A 19,154-nucleotide genomic window follows, 5' to 3' on the forward strand; every position below is an offset into this window, starting at 1 on the left:
CACAGAGGATTAAATGCTATTTACCGGACCAGCTTTATAGTTTAATTTTTTTTCATCTTCTTTTTAAGTCATTAAATTGTATCACATCGAAAAAAAAAAAACCCCAAACCCTGCATTGGCGGTTTTCCCTAACGTTATGTAGGCTTAAGGGATAGTGAAACCAGGACAGAGAACTGTTTCTGTGCCCAAGCGAGTAAGGAGCAATAACTTATTCATTACCCGAGAGAGAATGCCACTCCTCCTTTCCAGGCTGCAAAGAGGCCAGGCTCAAAGGGCAGGCGGGCTGGCTTAGGCAGCGCCTCTGAGGCTACCTGGAAGCCGAGCAAGTCACCTGAGTCGTGCCGGTGCCTGGGCTGCCAACCTGCAGCCACCGGGCCGCAGTCTGCGGGGGCAGGAGGACACTCCCGGGGCGGGAGGACCCCCTTGGTCCTCTTAAGCAGGCAGCCGACCCACGGGTGCGGCGGCGCCAGGTGCCGGTACCCAGGTAGCGCGTGCCCCGGCACCTGCCGCACCAACCCCGCGCCCGGGGCGGGGCTTCTCGCGTCCCCTTTAAGAGTGCGTATCGCTCGCCCCTGACGTCAGGGTGTCTCTCCGCACGAGCCCGCGTCCCGCGCCTCTCCGCGCCTCTCCGCGCCCCCGCGCCCACTGCCCCGGCGGCTGCACGACGAGCTGCGGCTCGGCCAGCGCGCCGCACAGCTCGGTCCTCCCTCCTGGCTCCGCCGGCCGCCCGCTCCCCGCACCAAAGCAGTCTCGCGGGTCCTCGTGCGCCATGTCGGTGGCCGGGCTCAAGAAGCAGTTCCACAAAGCCACTCAGGTAAGGCGCGTGACAGGTGCGCCGCGGGGCGGTCCCGGGAGCGGAGGGCGCGCTGGACGCCCGCAGCGGGCAGGGAGCGTGGGGATTACGGCCAGCAGCGAGCCGGGCCCGGCCGCTCCCCGCATTGCTCGCCCAGACCGCCGCGGCGGCGGCCCGGGCATCCCGGGGCTGGGAGCCCGCCTTGCGTCCCGCACCCCCGGCTCAGGGCGACGCTGCGGGCATCCACGGGTCCCAGGCGTCCAGCCTAGTCGCTCCGAGTGTCGCCCCCGTATCGCCCCGCGCGGGCGCGACAGGGAGGGGGCCCCGGGGCAGCCTCGCCTCGGCGCGCAGGTGCCCGGGCGGCACGGTGGGAGATTATGTAAAGTCGCCTTTTCCCTGGTGACCTTGCGGTGTCGGTGCGCCCGGCTGTCCCGGGATGTGCTGGCTGGGGAGGTGGCGCGCCCTGGGGGTGGCTGCGGAGATGCCCGCGGTCTGCGCTCTTCCCCTGTGGTCTCCGAATTCCGCCTTCCAAGGCATCCGCAGGCTCCCTAGGAATGGGAGGATGGGGCTTCCTTCTGGGAAGCTCATGCGTTAACTTTTCCTTGGAGAACTCGGTCGTGAAACTCCTTTGAGGCCAAGGCTCGACCAGCAGTTTGCATGCCTATAAAAATTTCCCATGGGTTTTGCAGCCTTAACATTACCAACTCATCATGTATTTCAAAGTATTATTTTTAGTGAACCTTTTACATTGGATGTGCCCATCTTTATGGGGTTAATAAGCTGTGATTATAATAAAACTTCTTTAATTCAGATTTTAATAATTTAAATCTTGCTGGGCAGGGTTGAAGAATTTTACATAGGGAAAAATAAGTGAATACTTATAATGTGACCTATTTCTTATATAATGAGTATGGTTCCTTTTTTTTTTTTTTTTACCCTTCTGAAACAGTTCTAGTTTAAAATAAGAGGTCTTAAGCCAAGGACTTTGTTGACTTCTTTAAATATTTCACCTAATTTAGCCTTAAATATTTTTTTCATAGATTTGCCCATAATTAATGCTGAGCTTTCTCATAATTTCTCAGAGGTAGTGAGGTTTTTCCCAGGCTACCACAATAAGTCCTATTATAAACCACCTCCAGAGAAGGTGAGGTTTATGTTTTACAGAATTTTGGTTAAGTTAGGGTTAGAGATGCAGCATGAAGTTCATCCCGTGTGCCCACATGCCATCTCTATCACCACAGACCTGCCTTTATAGAATCAGTTATATTTGTCAACTTGGGAAATGGAGAAAAACTAAGACTATTTCGGTAAAAATACCCATTAATGTATTTTTGCTTTTCACCTTGGATCTTTCTGAGACTTCTCTGCCAGAAGAAATATTTGTAAGTATAAGTGCATTGTTGGTGTAATTTGGAAGGCCTCTAATAACTTTATACTTCACATTCCTTCAGGTTTACAGAAGCAGCATATGTGCTATCCAGAAATTGTCAGGCAGGATTTCTTTGATGTCACTAACCTTTTTTATTTCTGGTACTTGTCACTTCTATAAAGCATCACCCCACCCCCAGCACCAAATTGACTAACACCACATCCTTTTCCCACTTTGATTCTGAAGACTTCCTTTGCAAACCCTGGTGTCCTACAAGGCAGTTGGGAACCTTGGCTTTGGAGTGGGAAAGGCTAAGGATTGACCCATCTCTGCTGTCTATGACCTTGAGCAAGTTATTTAACTTTTGAATCTCTCCTTGCTAGAATGAGCATAATAACCATTTCTTAAAATTGATGTAAAGATAAATGAGTTTTTAGAACACACATTTTAAAATGTTCAATAAGTGGTATTAACATTAAAATAATTTTTTTAGTATAAAATACTGTCCTTTATATTAGTAATAATGAGACATGAGGAAATTATAGAAGCTGGAATTTCTAGCTTTGCTACCTTAAAAAATTAATCAAACCACTCCATTTTAGCTAAATTGTGAAGCTACATGCAACTTTGAAGTTCAGAATAAAAACTTGAATTGTGGTATGAAAGAACTTCTCAGAGCCTTGGAGGAGGTCTGCTTGTGATGAGATGAGATTAGTATTTATCACACTAAATCCAGATGCAGAATCACTGTGTCATTTTCATTTTTTTACTGAAAAGCCTTTCATTTTAAAGGGGAAGTGACGCGCAATCCCTTATCCATAACTTAACGTAGCACGATCTTAGAAAGCCCAAGGCAAATGTTATTCTCCCTGTGCATGTGTGGGCATTTTCAAGGATGTGTAAAGCCAGCGCTAATGTTTGCATGTGACAAAGGTATTAGGGGAAATAGCCATGTCCTACTTTTTAAGCCATTTTCCCCCATACAGTTCCATGAACTTGATCTTATCTACAGAGGAAACTTTAGACCTAGAATTACTCCGTTTTGAGAATGGATATGCTAGATTAGGTACACTGTGTTTATAAGTGGAAGGCTCTGCTTCAGGAACATTTCTCTGGTCTCTGTGAAATTCAGTGTTTTGCTTATGTTTGTGAGGGGTGATATTTGTATTAATAAAGCAGTTTATTTTCAGTGTTTACCCACTGATTGGAAATCTCTGAATTAGATGTGTCACCACTGTTCTCTTGGTTTGGAAGTGATTATTTCTGCCTTGTTGCTGACAATTATTTTCAACATCTCTGCTCTTTGGAGGTTAAAAAATGCCTTTGCCAAATAAATTTTATTAAAGGGGAACATCCTTCAAGCTTGAGAACATGTTAAAATAGCAAAAATTGATCATCTTTTTTACTTGAATATAATTTATTACTTAATTGCTCATAAAGATGTAATTTATCATGCAATTAGAATAAATAAGATACAGTTTTTTAAACTATAAAATAGGGCAAATGAGCATGCATTATTCTACTTTAGTGAATTTCATGTATATTGAGATTTCATTTTAGCAAGAGTAATGCCATTTTTTTTCATTTGTTGGTTTAAACCAGCAGCAGATTAGGTAAAAATAGCTCTCTGGTTCCAGTTAACAAGCTGTTCTTACAAAATCTATACTTTTCAAAAAACTTTATCAAGCATTTAATATGGACACACCTTGCTGTAGAGTGAAAGGTTCTTCAGAGTATAATTTGTTAGGTCCCTGTATTAGTTTGGTAGAGTTGCAACAAAGTATCACAAACTGAGTGCCTTAAACAGCATGAATTTATTGTCTCACACTTCTGGAGACAAGGTGTTGGTAGGGCTATGCTTCCGCTGAAGGTACTAGGCAAGGATCTGTTCCAGGCCTCTTTCGTAGCTTCTCGTGCTTTGTTGGCAATCTTTGGCCTTTCTTGGTTTGTGGACACATCACCCCGATATCTGCCTTCATGTTCACATGGTGTTTTCCCTGTCTATGTCCAAATTTCCCCCTTTTGTACAGACACCAGGACAAGGGCAGATTGGGGGCCCAACATACCTGATGAGTATGGCCTCATCTTAAGTAACTATATCTGCGTGACCCCATTTCTAAATAAGGTCACATTCTGAGGTACTGGAGGATAGGACTTTGGCATACGAATTTGGAGGGGGGACTAATCAGCCTATAACAATCCTTATTTTCCTAAAATCATTCACCACAGTGTTCTTCTAAACATTGTGTTCGATTCTATGTAAAGGGACGACTCAGTCTGTAAATGGTAACTTTTTATTGCATAAAATGAGAAATGCTTTCGTCTTTTCAATGAGTTTGGTTAGACTATATACCTATTATAGACTATACCTTCTGATTTTTTTAAAGGATAAAACATATTTGGTTAGCCTGTGTTAATTATGATATAGTCTGGTATGTAATTATTGTCACACTCAGATTCTTCAACTGGAAACATTTAATTACATTGGTATTTTATGCTTTTCTGTTTTAACTAATTTCTTCATGCTTTCCTCACATTTAAAATGCTGTGTTTTATATAGATGTTTTGCTCTGGAGAATGTTACATGAATCTGTTTATGCATTTGTTGATTCAGTGAGACTTAAAACTGGTTGAGGTATTTAATTAAATATATAATTAGTTATGACTCTGAGTGAGGTTCTCAGTTCCTTAATTGCCTGCTCTAAGCAGTAAAATCTCTGCTGCCTTCACAGTCTTGAGTATGACTTACCTCTATCCCTGCAGGTTCTTAGCCTGGGGTCCATAATAGACTGCAGAGGGCCTATTTATTTGTTAAAATTATGCCACATTTTATATGTGCAGTTTTCTGTGGGAGAGTGTCCTTAGCCTATCACCAGATTTTTAAAGGAATTCCTAATCCCTACCTCTCTTCTCAACAAAGTAAAAATACATTATAAGAAGTTGATCATGTCATCAGGAGAGAATGAGGTGGTCCTTATAATAGTGATCACTCCCTCCATTCTTTTTATTTATTTATTTATTTATTTATTTTTTTTTTTCGGTACGCGGGCCTCTCACTGTTGTGGCCTCTCCCGTTGCAGAGCACAGGCTCTGGACGCGCAGGCTCAGCGGCCACAGTTCACGGGCCCAGCCGCTCCGCGGTATGTGGGATCTTCCCGGACCGGGGCATGAACCTGTGTCCCTGCATTGGCAGGGGGACTCTCAACCACTGCGCCACCAGGAAAGCCCGACTCCCTCCATTCTTTACTGGGCTTTACAATGTCTGCTCAGAATGCAGCCTTCTCTGAATGAATTTTAGGGGCAATCAAATATAAAAAAAAAAAAAAGTTTCCAAAGGTGTCAGAATTGAATGGGGTGTTTGTGATAATTTATATAATAACCTTCTGATACACTTGGCAAATGGACCTGTGGGGTGTTTAAACTGAAAGTGGTGACTGAGAGTCATTTCCCTTGCGACTGAGATTCTTCGTGATTGAAGTTTTTTTCGTGGACACGGTTATATTTTTGCAAGGGCTCTCCCCTCACAGTGATTCTTTAATGCTTTAAATTGAGTTTATATGAATTTTGGTGCCAGTCTACTTGGAACATTTAAAGTACCTCCCAGATTAATTGGAAATACCCTTGAAAATGGCAAGGCTTGCTTGGGGAAAATGGTGACTGTTTTGGGAAGAAATGTCATTGTGGAAGGAGGGCTTAACTTTGGGATGCTTAAGCTGGCAGAGCAGATTCCACTCTGCTGAGCCTGGCTGCATAAGGGCGTCAGGAGCCCTGGGCCTTCTTTACAGTGGGTGGTTTGAGGAGGTGAGCAAGAAGGGTAAGGCCACAGGTAAGTAAATAATGAGAATTGTGTGAGTTGAAGAACAGCTCCAGGGTTTAAAGTGGTGGGGCTTTCCTAGGGATGAGCGGTCCTTCACAAGTTAAGGCCGGATGGGCAAGATTCTGGGGGTTAGGAAATTAAAGGATTTCCTTGGCTTTCCTTTTTCCCCCTTTCTGTTCTTTTAATCCTTTGTACCCTTGTTTGTGTTCTTCTTTGTGATGACCAGTCGGGTGTGGCCACAAGTGGGGAACACAGAGGTTTAGGAAAACAAAGTTTATTATACTCACAGGTCCTAGAGAGACAGAGTCACTGCACACTGAGAGAGGTCACAGGGGAGGAGGGCCAGGAAAGTGGGCTCAACCAAGCAGGTGGGAGCCAAGAGAGAGGACGAAGACCCGTGGACAAGCCACCTTTATGGAAGGTCAGGGTGGAGTATGCAAGAAAAGGGATGAGGGAATTTCCTTTGTGCATGAGAATGTTACTAGTTCATGGTCAGGGGCAGGCAGAAAAACAAACCTTGTGGTGTGGCCCACCTTATCACACAGGTGCTCTTAGTCACCTGGGTGGGGTGCTCACAGCTTGAGTGTGTGGGGATGCTGAGGGAGCAGGAAACAAAATATGAAGTTTTAAAAACTTTAAAGTACAGCCTTTCTCTCTCTCGCACTCTTTTTCTTGGTTTAGATTTTCTTTATTTCCCTGACCAGTTTGGAGCCAAAATGTTTGAGTGATTTATATGGTCTATAATGGATAATAAAGACTAAGAAGAGAGCTGTGTATAGCTGTACCTATTAAAATGTCATGTTGTGAGACCCTGTCAAGTATTCTTGCAGACTATCGACGAAATATTTTCAAATGATATTGAAACTTCAGCTGAGTCTGGTGCTTTGGGAAATCACTATTTATGAAGATTTTACATTTAGTACAACTTCTAAATTCAGAATCTGCTGTTCTTCTTGCTTTGCTCTCACCTTTCTCCTCTAGCCCTGGGTCAGATCATATATGGTGTATGACTGTGAAGAAGCTATCTGTCATTCTCTAGAGCCACTCAGCTCCTAGGAGGTTTGCTCAGATTACTTTCTAGCCTCTTCTGACTTGTGATATCTGAAAGAAACAGAAGTATCTTTCTTACAATTCAAACTGAATTTACAAATAGATCCTAATTGGAGCAGCTTAAGCAGTATCTCAGTATCAAGGTACAGTTCTTGTCAGGCACGTACGGGTAGTTTGCCTTTGCTTTTCAGTGTACAGGAAAGCTCACCCACAGTGAACACTCCCGCTTGGGAAAAGAAAGAATGGGAATCATGGCAGTATGGTCCATAACAGTGATGCCATCTGCTGAGTAAGGTGAAGTCCCCCGCCCCTACAGTAGAGGAAGTTCCTTGGTTTTACCCTGTTTCTGCAATCCGGGAAGAACTCTTTTGTTCTTTCTTTTATTTGGCCAAGTCTAAAGAGAGTGACAAGGAGGGTGGCCTCTGGGAGCTGCAGAGCTTCTTTAGGTGGCTTCCTGTTTATGTAAATTTGGGGGTCACTTTACAGTCACAGGCTTTTAACTACTCATGGCCCATGGCTGATTTGACCAATAGCATTTCTTCAGAAACTTAGAAGACTTCTGATATGTTTTATTCTTGTCGTTCCACTTGCCACTTACCACAGTGGAATCTTTTTGTTCCCCACTGGATCCGTTTGACCTTTTTTAGATCTCGTTTTCAACCAGGACATTTGGTTTTGTTAATCTGAACTTTGCACGAAGTCCTAATGCTTTGGTTTAACCAAGGGGTCTTAAGGGATCTTTGTTGCTCAAACTTCTTTCCATTCTTATTTCCTGTTATTTGCTTCAGGGATCCAGGATGACTAGGGTTCCGCCATCTTTAACACATGGTTTTCAAGATCGCCAAAGGGAAAGAGTGTGTCGGATCAAGCATGGGAGATTTTCACGGGCCAGACCTGGAAGAGGAATGTGGTCGGCAGGACATTAAGACCTTCAGTGACCTTCCCTCTTGTATGGTCCCCTTGCCTTTGAGTGTGGGTCAGCCTGTCACTATGAAAAGATGTCCCTCCTGAGATTATTACTTTATATGGCAAAAGGGAGATTATATGGTTGGGCTTAATCTAATCACATGAGCCCTTTAAAAGAAGAGCATTTTTTTCTGGCTGGTAGCAGAAAGGGAGGTCAGAGAGGACTGGACATGCTGTTGCTGTTCAAAGATGAAGGGGCCATGTGACAAGGAGTGTACTTAACCTCTAGGAGCAGAGAGCAGCTCTTGGATGGCAACCTGCAAGGAAACAGGGACCTTCTAAGGTCCACAGCTTTTAAGAACTGGATTTTGCCAACCATGTGAATAGAAGAGATTTCTTCCCCGGAGTCAGCAGATAGGAGCCCAGTCTAGGTGACACCCTGTGGCCTCGTGAGACTGAGCAGAGACCCAGGCGAGCTGGCTCAGGCTTATGACCTGTAGAAGTCTGAGCAAAATAAATGGCTGTTGTTTTAAGCTGCTAAGTTTGTGGTAATGCGACAACAGAAAACTAATAGAAGGAACAATCAGTTATGTTTAGGTTCAGTTTGCTGGAACTTGTATGGCCAAGCCATGGAATACCTAAATGCAAGGGAAGAAGGGAGGAGGCTGGGAACTGTGGTCTATCGAGTGTACCCAGAATGTAGAAGTGGGTGTTGGTAAAAATCTAGAAGCCTTTGCGATGCCTGTGTCTATAACACATTCATTTGTATGGGTGCTTGTGTGTGTATATGTATACACACACATATACATACAACATAAACACGCACACATAAAATTTAAGTCTCATTTGCTGTCAGTCTTATTACATAAGGTTCAATATTACATATGCCTCTTTTAATACATGTTATATTTTACAGTTTTTTCCCCATGGTTAGTTTGTTTGGTATTTTTCTCTGGTGAAACACAAGTTTCTTTTTGTAGTCCCTGATCAGTTTTAAACAGTGAAGCTGTTAATTACTTTCTGAGCATCCTCTTAGCTTGGTAGGCTGCTAGTGCAGTGACAGCTTCATTAACCTTGGAATGGGGAGAATGTGGAACATTGAACAGTTTTTTGAATTGTTAGTTTCCAACAAGGCTTCAGGGATCTTCACCAGTGAGAGCAGAGTGGTTGACTGTTCATCCCACATCTGTTTCTGTGCTTGTGGAAGGCTGATGCCACCACAGGTACAGTGAAATGCCCTTATCTTGTATGGGCACATTAGACAGCTACATGGTAATTTGAAGTTGTTCATTAAGTAGTTGTCGAGGGTTCCAGATGACTGTGGCACACGTTGTGTTGTTTGTGAGTGATGTGTTAGCTTCACGTTCTTTGACATGATTCCTGGGTCCAAAGCCCTGAGTGGTTTTCTAGGTGTAGCTGGTGGGCAGTGCCAGACCTCTTTTGGAAAGGATGAGGTCTTGCACCCTGAGATGTCCTGTGCGGGCTTGGTGTCATTTGACAGCTTGACCAGGGAGAGACTAGTCAGACAATGTTCTGTTTCTGAGTGAAGTAACCTAAAGGTGATGTATCCCGTAAGAATTGATTACAGAATGAGTACAGCTTTCACCCTTGTCATTCCCTGCATTTACTGCTCACTGAAGTGACCCTGGAGTGCTTCTTTATGTTGCATGAATGTTGGCCATGTTTATAGTATTCATTAAACTGCTTAAGTGGCTACTTCTGGGCACCAGGGACCTGCAAACCCAAACCCTTGGCCGTGGCTGCCCTCCTTCACGTTTGTAGACTGACTGAGTGAAGTGCTTTCTGGAGATGTTCTCTTCATTACTGTTCCCAAGATTTTACTCATGCAAGTTAATATCTTGTTACCCAGAGATTCTATTCTGCTTCTTAACACTCAGCTTTTCACTTGAGTGCTGTCTCCTATTCCGCTTTCTAATTAAGTTTAACAACATTGTTTTTCATTAAGCTCTTTTCTGTCCATCTCATCCACTACTCTCTGTGTGACTTTGGTCCCTTTGAAGCTCACAGATCCAGAATCTTTAGAATTTTCTACTTTTTTTGCCCATTACCTTTACCTTAAACCCAATCCAGAATTTCCAAAGAGATACTTAAAATGCTCATCATCCACCTCTTTTCTAAATTTTTTGATACAGACGTGGAAAACTCCTTTTTCTTAGCTCCAACAGAAGCTTGGAAAGCTTATCATTGTTTACAAAATTTAAATTGTTCAGCAAGTATTTTGTGATCATTAAGATGCATCTAATTCATTTTTATAAGCTCTTTCAGCTACTTTCTATGTCTCAAGATATGCACACTTAAATCATCTTGATCCATTTTCACCATAAACCACCTTATGTGAAAGGATGTGTCCTAAACAGAAAGTTTATCATAAAATCTCTATAGCAATGCATTTGTCGAAATTTGATTACTGTTACTCTGCTTTTATGAGGCAATGAGTTATGCTGATATCATGTGATACGTATTGGCTTGCCTTTTATAACATTTAAATTATTGCTGTCTTCCGTCACTGTGTCTGCTGGTTGCTGCCGTGAGTGATTCAAGTGAATTTCTATAGGCTCTTTTGATTTCTGTAGGCTCTTTCCATATGATTATGGTGGAGTAATTTGACTGTTTCCCATATTTGGCATTCAGCTTTATCTTCATGACTTTTGGACATCTGCATTCATCTTTAATTTACTGACTTAAACAAGGAATCGTTATCCTTTGATAAATGGAAAAACCACTATCACTTATCATAAATAGAGGTATAGGAAATTATCATACAAAAAAAGAGAGTCAAGTCCTACATACTCTTGCTTGAGGAAATCTGTGAGCTTGAAGTTTATTCTGCTTTTGTTAAAACAGGAGATTAACAAATGTTAGACAAGCAGTAAATACCCTAACAATACACTGAAGCCTTTTTCCCTCACTAAATCAGAACGATTGTAAGAAGACTAAAGCAAATGATATCTTCATTGAGGGAATCAGTGTAATTGAGGGCACAAGTCTGCACCAACTGTGTTGTTCAAGACTTGCCCCCTCCCACAGTTGCACTGTGTAAATGGTCGGCTCTTCTCTGACTGTCAGGGAATTTTCTGCCCATGATGTAATTTGATCATGTATCATAAAAGCCAAGGTCATTTGTTTAGAGCAGCACTGAGTCATCTGTTCTGTGCTTAATGTTCAGAAGGGTGCCCCAGGCGTGCTTCAGGAGAAGCTCTTGACATCCTGTAAAATATGGTAAAAGCCTGTCCCTCATTAGGATAGTGTAAAACATGAGCGGTAGGAACCCAGGATTAGAAACTCAGAGACCTCCGGCATCCTCCTAGTGTTCCCATTCTGAGGGCCCGTGAGACCTCGGACAAGTCACCAGTCACTTGATTTCATCTCCACCCCCACAACCCCCAGTCCCTAAGTTCCACAGCCGAGGCAAGATGGACTTGGACGTGCGTGTAGGTTCTGACGTTCACGCTTCTGCTCTTGTTCGCCTCTGATTCATATCTGAGTGGAGCTATCATCATCTTTCTAAAGAGCAAATCTAACGTTGCTCCTCTGCTTAAAACTCATCAGTGGTCCTTATGGCTCCCAATATAAAGCCCTTGTCAGTCCCATGAGAGAGTTTGGAGTGTGGTCGGACGCTTTTTACCTACTTAGTCTCATCTCTCACAGCTGTGTAAGTGTGAGATTATCTTTTACCCCATACTGTACACACTTACCTGCTTTTGGGCCTTTGCACCATACTGGCCTCTTTGTGGAAATTCCCCTTCCCTCTCTTCCACTTTATACTTGACTAATCACTGCTTCTCTTTCAGGTCTCAGCTTGATAATTTCTTAGGTACCCTTCCCTCATTTGGTATGGGTTAAATGCCGTTCCATGTGCAATGAAAACTGCCCATAGTGCTTCTCTTAAGTATGGGGCTTGGCCCACTGCACTGCTTGTTGGTTTATTTCCCTGTTGGTATCCGCCAGTGTGGGTATAAAGAAAGGGACTCTGTTTTGCTCTTCATTGTTTCCCTAATGCCTGTTCCTTAGTGGGTATTCAATAGACATTTGTTGAATGAATACATCCTTCCTGTTTCTCTTCTACTTATCCATATTTATGTATGTTTAAAAGGGGTTCTCTTGTGTATGTATTTTTTTTGTTTGGTGTTTTTGCGGTACGCGGGCCTCTCACTGTTGTGGCCTTTCCCGTTGCGGAGCACAGGCTCCGGACGCGCAGGCTCAGCAGCCATGGCTCACGGGCCCAGCCGCTCCGCGGCATGTGGGATCTTCCCAGACCGGGGCACGAACCCGTGGCCCCTGCATCGGCAGGCGGGCTCTCAACCACTGAGCCACCAGGGAAGCCCTGTGTATGTATTTTTTACTTTATTTCTGCTTAAAGATACATCACATATTTTGAGTTAATTTAGAAGTTGAACTAAAACATGCTCTTATAGAATTGTAAATTTGTAAATTTAAAATAAACTTCCTTAATTATAAAAATGGCCAACATGGTTATTAACTCATTAATTACCCAAACCAACCCCATAAGGGCATTATTATCCCCATTTCACAGATGAGAAAACTGAAGCACAGAGTGGTTAAGTAAGTTGCCCAAGATTACGCAGGTTTGGTGGCAGAGTTAGGATTTTCGTCCAGACTGGCTAGTTTCAGAGCTGATAACTGCCAATAATTCTCAACTACGTGTCCTATTCCAGCCTTAAGTGTCAAACTAAGAAATATCTGAAAGGGTTTAGTAATCAGTAAGATAAAGATGAACATCTTAATAGAAAAATTAGAAAAGAATATGGAAAGACAATTCAGCTTTCCCTTGTTATCCACAGGGGATTGGTTCCAGGACCTCCACGGATACCAGAATCCGTGGTTGCTCAAGTCCCTTATATAAAATGGTGTAGTACAGTTGGCCCTCTGTGTCTTCAGGTTCCGCATCTGGGGTTACAGAGGGCTGACGTTATAGGAAAGGACTACAAGTGGCCAGGATACAAATATAAAAATCATGGAAATCAAACAGCAATATATGACATTTCTCATTATTTACATCGGCGTGGATTAAAGGGATGATAACATTCTGAGTCAGCAAAGGTAAGTATGTGGGCTCTCGTTTGATGGTGGGAGTATAGATGTCAGCAGTTTTCTTCCTTGTAATTCTTTTTTTAGGACTCTATTTACAGAAAATAAATGTATGAGCTTGCAAAACTTGTGTACACAGTTGTTCATTTTAGTAGTTATTGTAATGAAAAGTTGTAAAGAACCTAAATGTCAAATGATAGGGGATAGGGAGGTAAATCGTGGTATGTCTGTATCGTGGAATATCTATAGCTATTTTGTCCATAGGGAAGGATTTATCAGTGCAGAGAAGTATTCACGATGATTGCAGTGAAAAGAACAGGTCATAAAACAGATATGCAGTAGGCCTAATAAAGGGTAAAGAGCTACAGTAGTAGGTAAAAGACACTGAGAATTTATATGTCAGGCACTTTGCTATAAGATCGTTTTTAAAATTAACATTTAAACAGTGGTTTTTCCTGGTCAGTTGGGCTTATGGATGAGCAGTCGGTGTTTCTGCATTTCTTCATCTTTTGTAATTAAATTTTATCTATCACTACATTTTCTTTCCACCCCATCATCCTCACTTCTTATTCCCATCCCCACTTCCTCAGGTTAAATTGAAAACAAGGAATAGAAGAATCTTGCAAGCCATCTCTGGGATTGGAAGCAAACCCCATTTCCAGCGAAGTTCTAGAACTGTCAATCAGTGTAGGTCTGTTCCTTTAGGCGTTTGGCTTCACAGCATTAGAACACCTACCTCGCCCTCCATAGAGCCCTGGATTAAATTGTGCTGCTTGGGTTCTTTCTGAATGCGTGGCTGCTTCTCCTGTTTCTTCAAGAACTGTAGAGGCCTCATGAATAAGAACGCTGCTAATGACTTTGGCTGCCATTTCTCTTGAATGATGTTTTCTTCTTCCAGATCCCTAGTCTTATCCTTAGGAAAGACAGTGTCATGGCTTTGACTCTGTTTTGCATAAAGGGAAAGAGGGTAGCTAGGACATGTATGGTGTAAAAGAGTGTTTCTGCAAGATGCTCTCTGTCATTTGGTGCATACTGTCCAGCCTCATTCTTCAGCTCCTGTAGCAGGAGTCTCCTGGGCATCTGTCACTTCTTAGCTTCTCAGCAAAAGGCCCGTAGGCAGTGCATCCCAGCAAAGAAGAATGAAGCCTGGTGGAGACTCTCTAACAAGATAGGAGACATCCCAAGTGATTGCCTTTGAACATGAATGCAGAATTCTGTTAACAGCCTCTCGTGGGCTTCCTTCTATTGAGGATAGAAAATGCAGAGTTTAGGACATAAATAGAAAAATTATACCTTCTTTGCACCCCAAGCAAAATAGAACAGACTGGAAGAACCATGACCAGGAAACACAGCCTCAGTCATGAGATGGGCCGGCGGGATCAACCCGAGCACTGAGGGTGGCTTTGGGTTGGGTACCAGTGTGCCTTTATGGATAGTTCGGCTTTCTCTGGGGCCTGGCACTCTTTAATGGCTTCAGTGAAAAGTGCTTCAAGCTCTTAAGATGAATAGGCTGTGAAGTCATTTCTGGATTAAAGCTTGTTTTTCCAGCCTTTGCAGAATCGCTTTAAATTTCTGGAGCCAATATTTGTAAGTTGAGAAATAGGAGTTGAAGACTCTGCCTCAAGAAATTTGTTTCCAGCATAGTAATCCTGCATATACTAAACGGATGCTTTTACTTGCTGCAGAACTTCAGGTTTTGGTCCTCTTAAGTGTTTTGAGACTTGAATATTTAAATAGATCCCTGAGAAAGAGTGATTTTTGAATTGAGGTATATGTAGCGTGATAGAACTTTGTTACCTATGCATTCTGGTCTGTGCTCTTCTTAGGTGGTTCTCTGAAGAGTGGAAGAGTTTTGCAGGACATTTTTCTCATAATTGGGCATTACTGGTGGAAGGTGAGGTGTGAGTCTATTTGATTTGTAAGATTTTTAGAGCAGGTTATTAAAATATGCTTTTAAAGCTATTCAGTGAATTATCTTGATTTAAAAACTGTCTCCATGCAAGATAGATTATTATTTGTATCAGTATTTTAGTCTCTTTTTGTTCCTGAATGGACCGTTGGAATCCTGAAGTCTTGGTTATGGAGTACCCATGGACTGGGAAAAGGTGTGCAATTCTGTTCCTGTAGATTAAATTACTACACTTTTTGGTTATACTTCTGAAGATGCTTTCCCTTTGCCTCATGCTTCATTTAGTAGTGATTCTCACCCCAACCTACCATCTCTGCAGGTAGTTTAAGGCCACTTACACTTATGTAGTGGTTCCCAAACCTGGGTGTGCATCAGTCACACGTGGTTCCTACTGCATGGGAGTCTGAAATAGATGTGAGGAGGGGCACAGACATCGCCATTAGAAAACTCAAAACCCCTAAAACAGCTCCTCAGCTTTAGGGACTGCTGTCCAAAGAATCTTCTATTAATACAACAAGGGGGAGAGATACCTACCAAGACCAAATAAGTCTGAGAAATATTGGAAACCAGGTTAAGCATGTGTCTGTACCGCAGGGCTTTGCTGAGCCTAACCATCACAAAACGTTCAGAGTCCTTAAAGCAGGGTTTGACTACGTACAGTTGATTTACTAATCCTCCTGCCTGTTTCCTCCCCGCTCCCCTTCTATTCTTCTTTTCCTTTTTTCCCTCTTTCGTTTCTCTTTTTTAAAAAAATTAATTAATTTATTCGTTTTGGGCTGGTTGGGTCTTCGTTGCTGTGCGCGGGCTCTCTCTGCTTGTGGCGAGCAGGGGCTACTATTCGTTGTGGTGCGTGGGCTTCTCACTGCAGTGGCTTCTCTTGTTGCAGAGCACGGGCTCTAGGTGCGTGGGCTTCAGTAGTTGTGGCTCACGGGCTCTAGAGCGCAGGCTCAGTAGTTGTGGCGCACGGGCTTAGTTGCTCTGCGGCATGTGGGATCTTCCCAGACCAGGGCTCGAACCCTTGTCCCCTGCATTGGCAGGTGGATTCTTAACCACTGCACTGCTAGCAAAGTCCCCATTTCTCTTTTTTTAAAAAAAAAAAAGTTTAAAGGAAGATTTGTTGTAGACTACCCATATATAAAATAATGGTTCTCCTTCAGAAGTTCTTAAAGTTTGGTTTTGATATGTGTTTCTTTAAGTGAAAGCATCATCTGTATTTTGAAATAAATGTTAGGGTCTTTTGAATAACCCCTTCTGCCAGATGAAAGTTCTTTATTCAGTATGTCAGTTAATTAGATCATCATGATTTGTCTCTTCAGTAACTACTCAGATTCTTGATTTTCTAACATCCGTCTCAGGAAACTCACATTAACTTTTCCCTTTTTGTTGATGAACGTGGAGTGACAGCTTAACATTTTGTAGTGTGTACGTACTGATTTTACTATTCTAATACCTCTCTAAGGAGAAGGCATGTTGATACTTAACCATTTAACATATGAGAAAATGGAGTCTGAGTACCTTGCCTATAGTTTCTGCAGAAGCGATGGTATTATGAGAGTCTGGGCCAAACTTGGTTTGCATCCTTCTTGCCAATCAGCAGGCTGTTTGTGCCTAAACCACTGCCCGCACTGCCAGATGTGTTCATGGCAGCTGTGAGGGATTGGAAGGGAGAGAAGCAACGCAGGAGTGTGATGTTCTTAAGATACTGCAAGAGGCAAGGGCTGTAGATGGCTTGCCCTTGCCGAAAAAGCCATTTGCAAATACAGAAACTCATTCCCTTCTCAGATTAGAAAGAACTTAAAAATATGCAGTCGTAGGTTTTTCAGGAAGGTTATGAGGATTGAGGAGTAAGCATTCAAAGATTTTTTGGTAACATTGTGTATTATTTACTTATTTATTTTCCTAAGAGTAATAAACCATGGTGCTGTTGAGTTGCAAATATGGCAGGACAAAGGCCTTTAGCCTCTAAGCTTTGTGATCTTGATTTGATATTGTTTGTATATTCAATATATTTAATACACGGGAGCTGTCTTTTCATGGTTAATAATTCATGTCCTTTGGATGAGTGAAATTGCTTCGAACTGGGACTCCTCTGTGGGAAATAGACTTTATCTAGTTCCTACTCCCATTTGGCTTTATAGGTCCTTGATTACAATGACTTATTTCTACATTGTACAGTCTCACACTTGTATCAAGGTTACTAATCATGTAGAATTTTCTTTTTTTAAAAATAAATTTATTTATTTATTTTCGGCTCCGTTGGATCTTCGTTGCTGCATGCAGGCTTTCTCTAGTTGCTGAGAGCGGGGGCTACTCTTCGTTGCGGTGTGCGGGCTTCTCATTGCAGTGGCTTCTTTTGTTGCGGAGCACGGGCTCTAGGCACGCGGGCTTCAGTAGTTGTGGCGCACGGGCTGAGTTGCTCCGCAGCAGGTGGTATCTTCCCGGACCAGGGCTTGAACCTGTGTCCCCTGCATTGGCAGACGGATTCCCAACCACTGCGCCACCAGGGAAGTCCTAGAATTTTCTTTTCTGATGCCAAACCTCTCCCGTCAAACGTTGGCAGTTGTTGTAATGTCGGGTTTTTTTCTTTTTTTTTGTTTTGACCGCACCCTGTGGCATGTGGGATCTTAATTCCCTGGCCAGGGATCAAACCTGCGCCCCCTGCAGTGGAAGCGTGGAGTCTTAACCACTGGACCGCCAGGGAAGTCCCTGTAATGTCCATTTTGAAATGCTGTGGAAGTCCCTCAGTCCACTGCTCACCCTCCCTCACCCCCCACCATCGTGGTTCAAGCTGTGACCCAGCATCTCTCCTGCCTCCAGTCAGGTCACATTTTAGCCAGAGGGATCCAAAGCTGAATATATCTTTGACTCGTACGTGCTTAAAACCTTTCAGTGGCTTCTGGTTGCACAGACTAAAATCCTAAATCACGAGCTGCAAGGGCCTGCCTGATCTGACCCTTGCCTCTCCACCCTGATTTAGTGCCAGGTTTCCACTCGCACTGTGCTCTGGTCATCCATCTGTCTTACAAATAGTAGGCGTTAAATTGATTACCTGCCAGGTTCTGTGCTAAGTTCTGAGTGTAGGGAGGTGAATAAAATACTCATTCCCTGCCTTCATGGAACTGGCAGCATAGTGTGGGAGACAGACCAATAATCCTGCAAATGTATGGTTAGACATTGTCACAAATGCAACAAAGAAATGCTAGGGTGCTATGACGTGAGGTCATACCTGACGTTGTGCTGTGGAGAGAGACCACACTCCCTTCACGCCTAGGAAGAAGGTTCAGGGTGCTTATCAGGCGCAGCAGGGGAAGCTCTTACCAGCAGAGACAATTCCAAATGTGAGAAAGGGACCATTATTTGCACGTAAAGAGCAGATGATGGTTTCAGAGATACCTGCATATGTTAATTCAGAAAGGATAGCCTTGAGGATAGATACTACTTCTTGTATTTTACTGCAGCTAGGATCTTGGAACATATCTAGCTGGAGTAGCTTCTGTTGAATAAGTAAGATTGTATGATCTGATTTACAGCAATAGCTTTCTTATCAAAGACCGTATCTCTGGCTTTTCAGAGTAGATGATCATAGAGTGTCTCTCTGAGGTTGGGAATTTAAACTGAGAAGAAACCAGCCCTTTGTGAAGTTGCCAGTAGAACAGGCAGATGTGGGGCTCTGCTGCCAGGCCTTTGTGGCTGGATTGTGTGTGCCTGTCCTCCCCTCACCCTAGGGACACTTCAGTCCTACTCATCCTTTACCCTTAATGCAAATGTTACTTCTTGGAAGCCCCTTCTTGGATCTGATAGATTAGATGAGGTTCCCCTTTAATCCGTTTACTGTGGTTTGTTACTGTGCATTAATATTGTGGCCATTTGATTAAATGTTTATCTCCTTCACTGGTCTCTAAATTCCTGAAGGTAAGGATCATGTTTCTCTTTGCTTACTTTTGGGGATGATGATAAGTAACATAAAAATAGTGGTTACCGTTTAGCTTAACCCCATAAAAAACCTATGGGGTAGGTACTATTACACCCATTTTACTGATGAGGAAACTGAGGCGCAGAGAGGTTAAGTGTCTTTCCCGAAGTAAGGCAGCTATTAAGTGAAATAAGTCAGACAGAAAAAGACAAATACTGTATAATATCACTTATATACGGAATCTAAAAAATAAAACAAACTAGTGAATATAACAAAAAAGAAACAGACTCACAGATATAGAGAACAGACTAGTGGTTACCAGTGGGG

At 43.0% G+C, this 19,154-nt stretch overlaps 1 protein-coding gene across 1 annotated transcript in view; it reads left to right on the forward strand.

Annotated features, from left to right (window-relative positions):
- Positions 1-769: 769 nt before the first annotated feature.
- SH3GL2 (SH3 domain containing GRB2 like 2, endophilin A1) overlaps positions 770-19,154 on the forward strand; it is a gene marked incomplete at its 5' end in the record, with an annotated part of 206,359 nt that continues 187,974 nt past the window's right edge. The window contains one exon of the mRNA XM_082843598.1: positions 770-814. Coding sequence (XP_082699724.1) covers positions 770-814 — 45 coding nt within the window. The remainder of the gene's footprint in view (positions 815-19,154) is intronic.

This window comes from Leucopleurus acutus (genome assembly GCF_964270905.1).
Source record: "Leucopleurus acutus genome assembly, chromosome: 7".
Classification (NCBI taxonomy): Eukaryota; Metazoa; Chordata; class Mammalia; order Artiodactyla; family Delphinidae; genus Leucopleurus; species Leucopleurus acutus.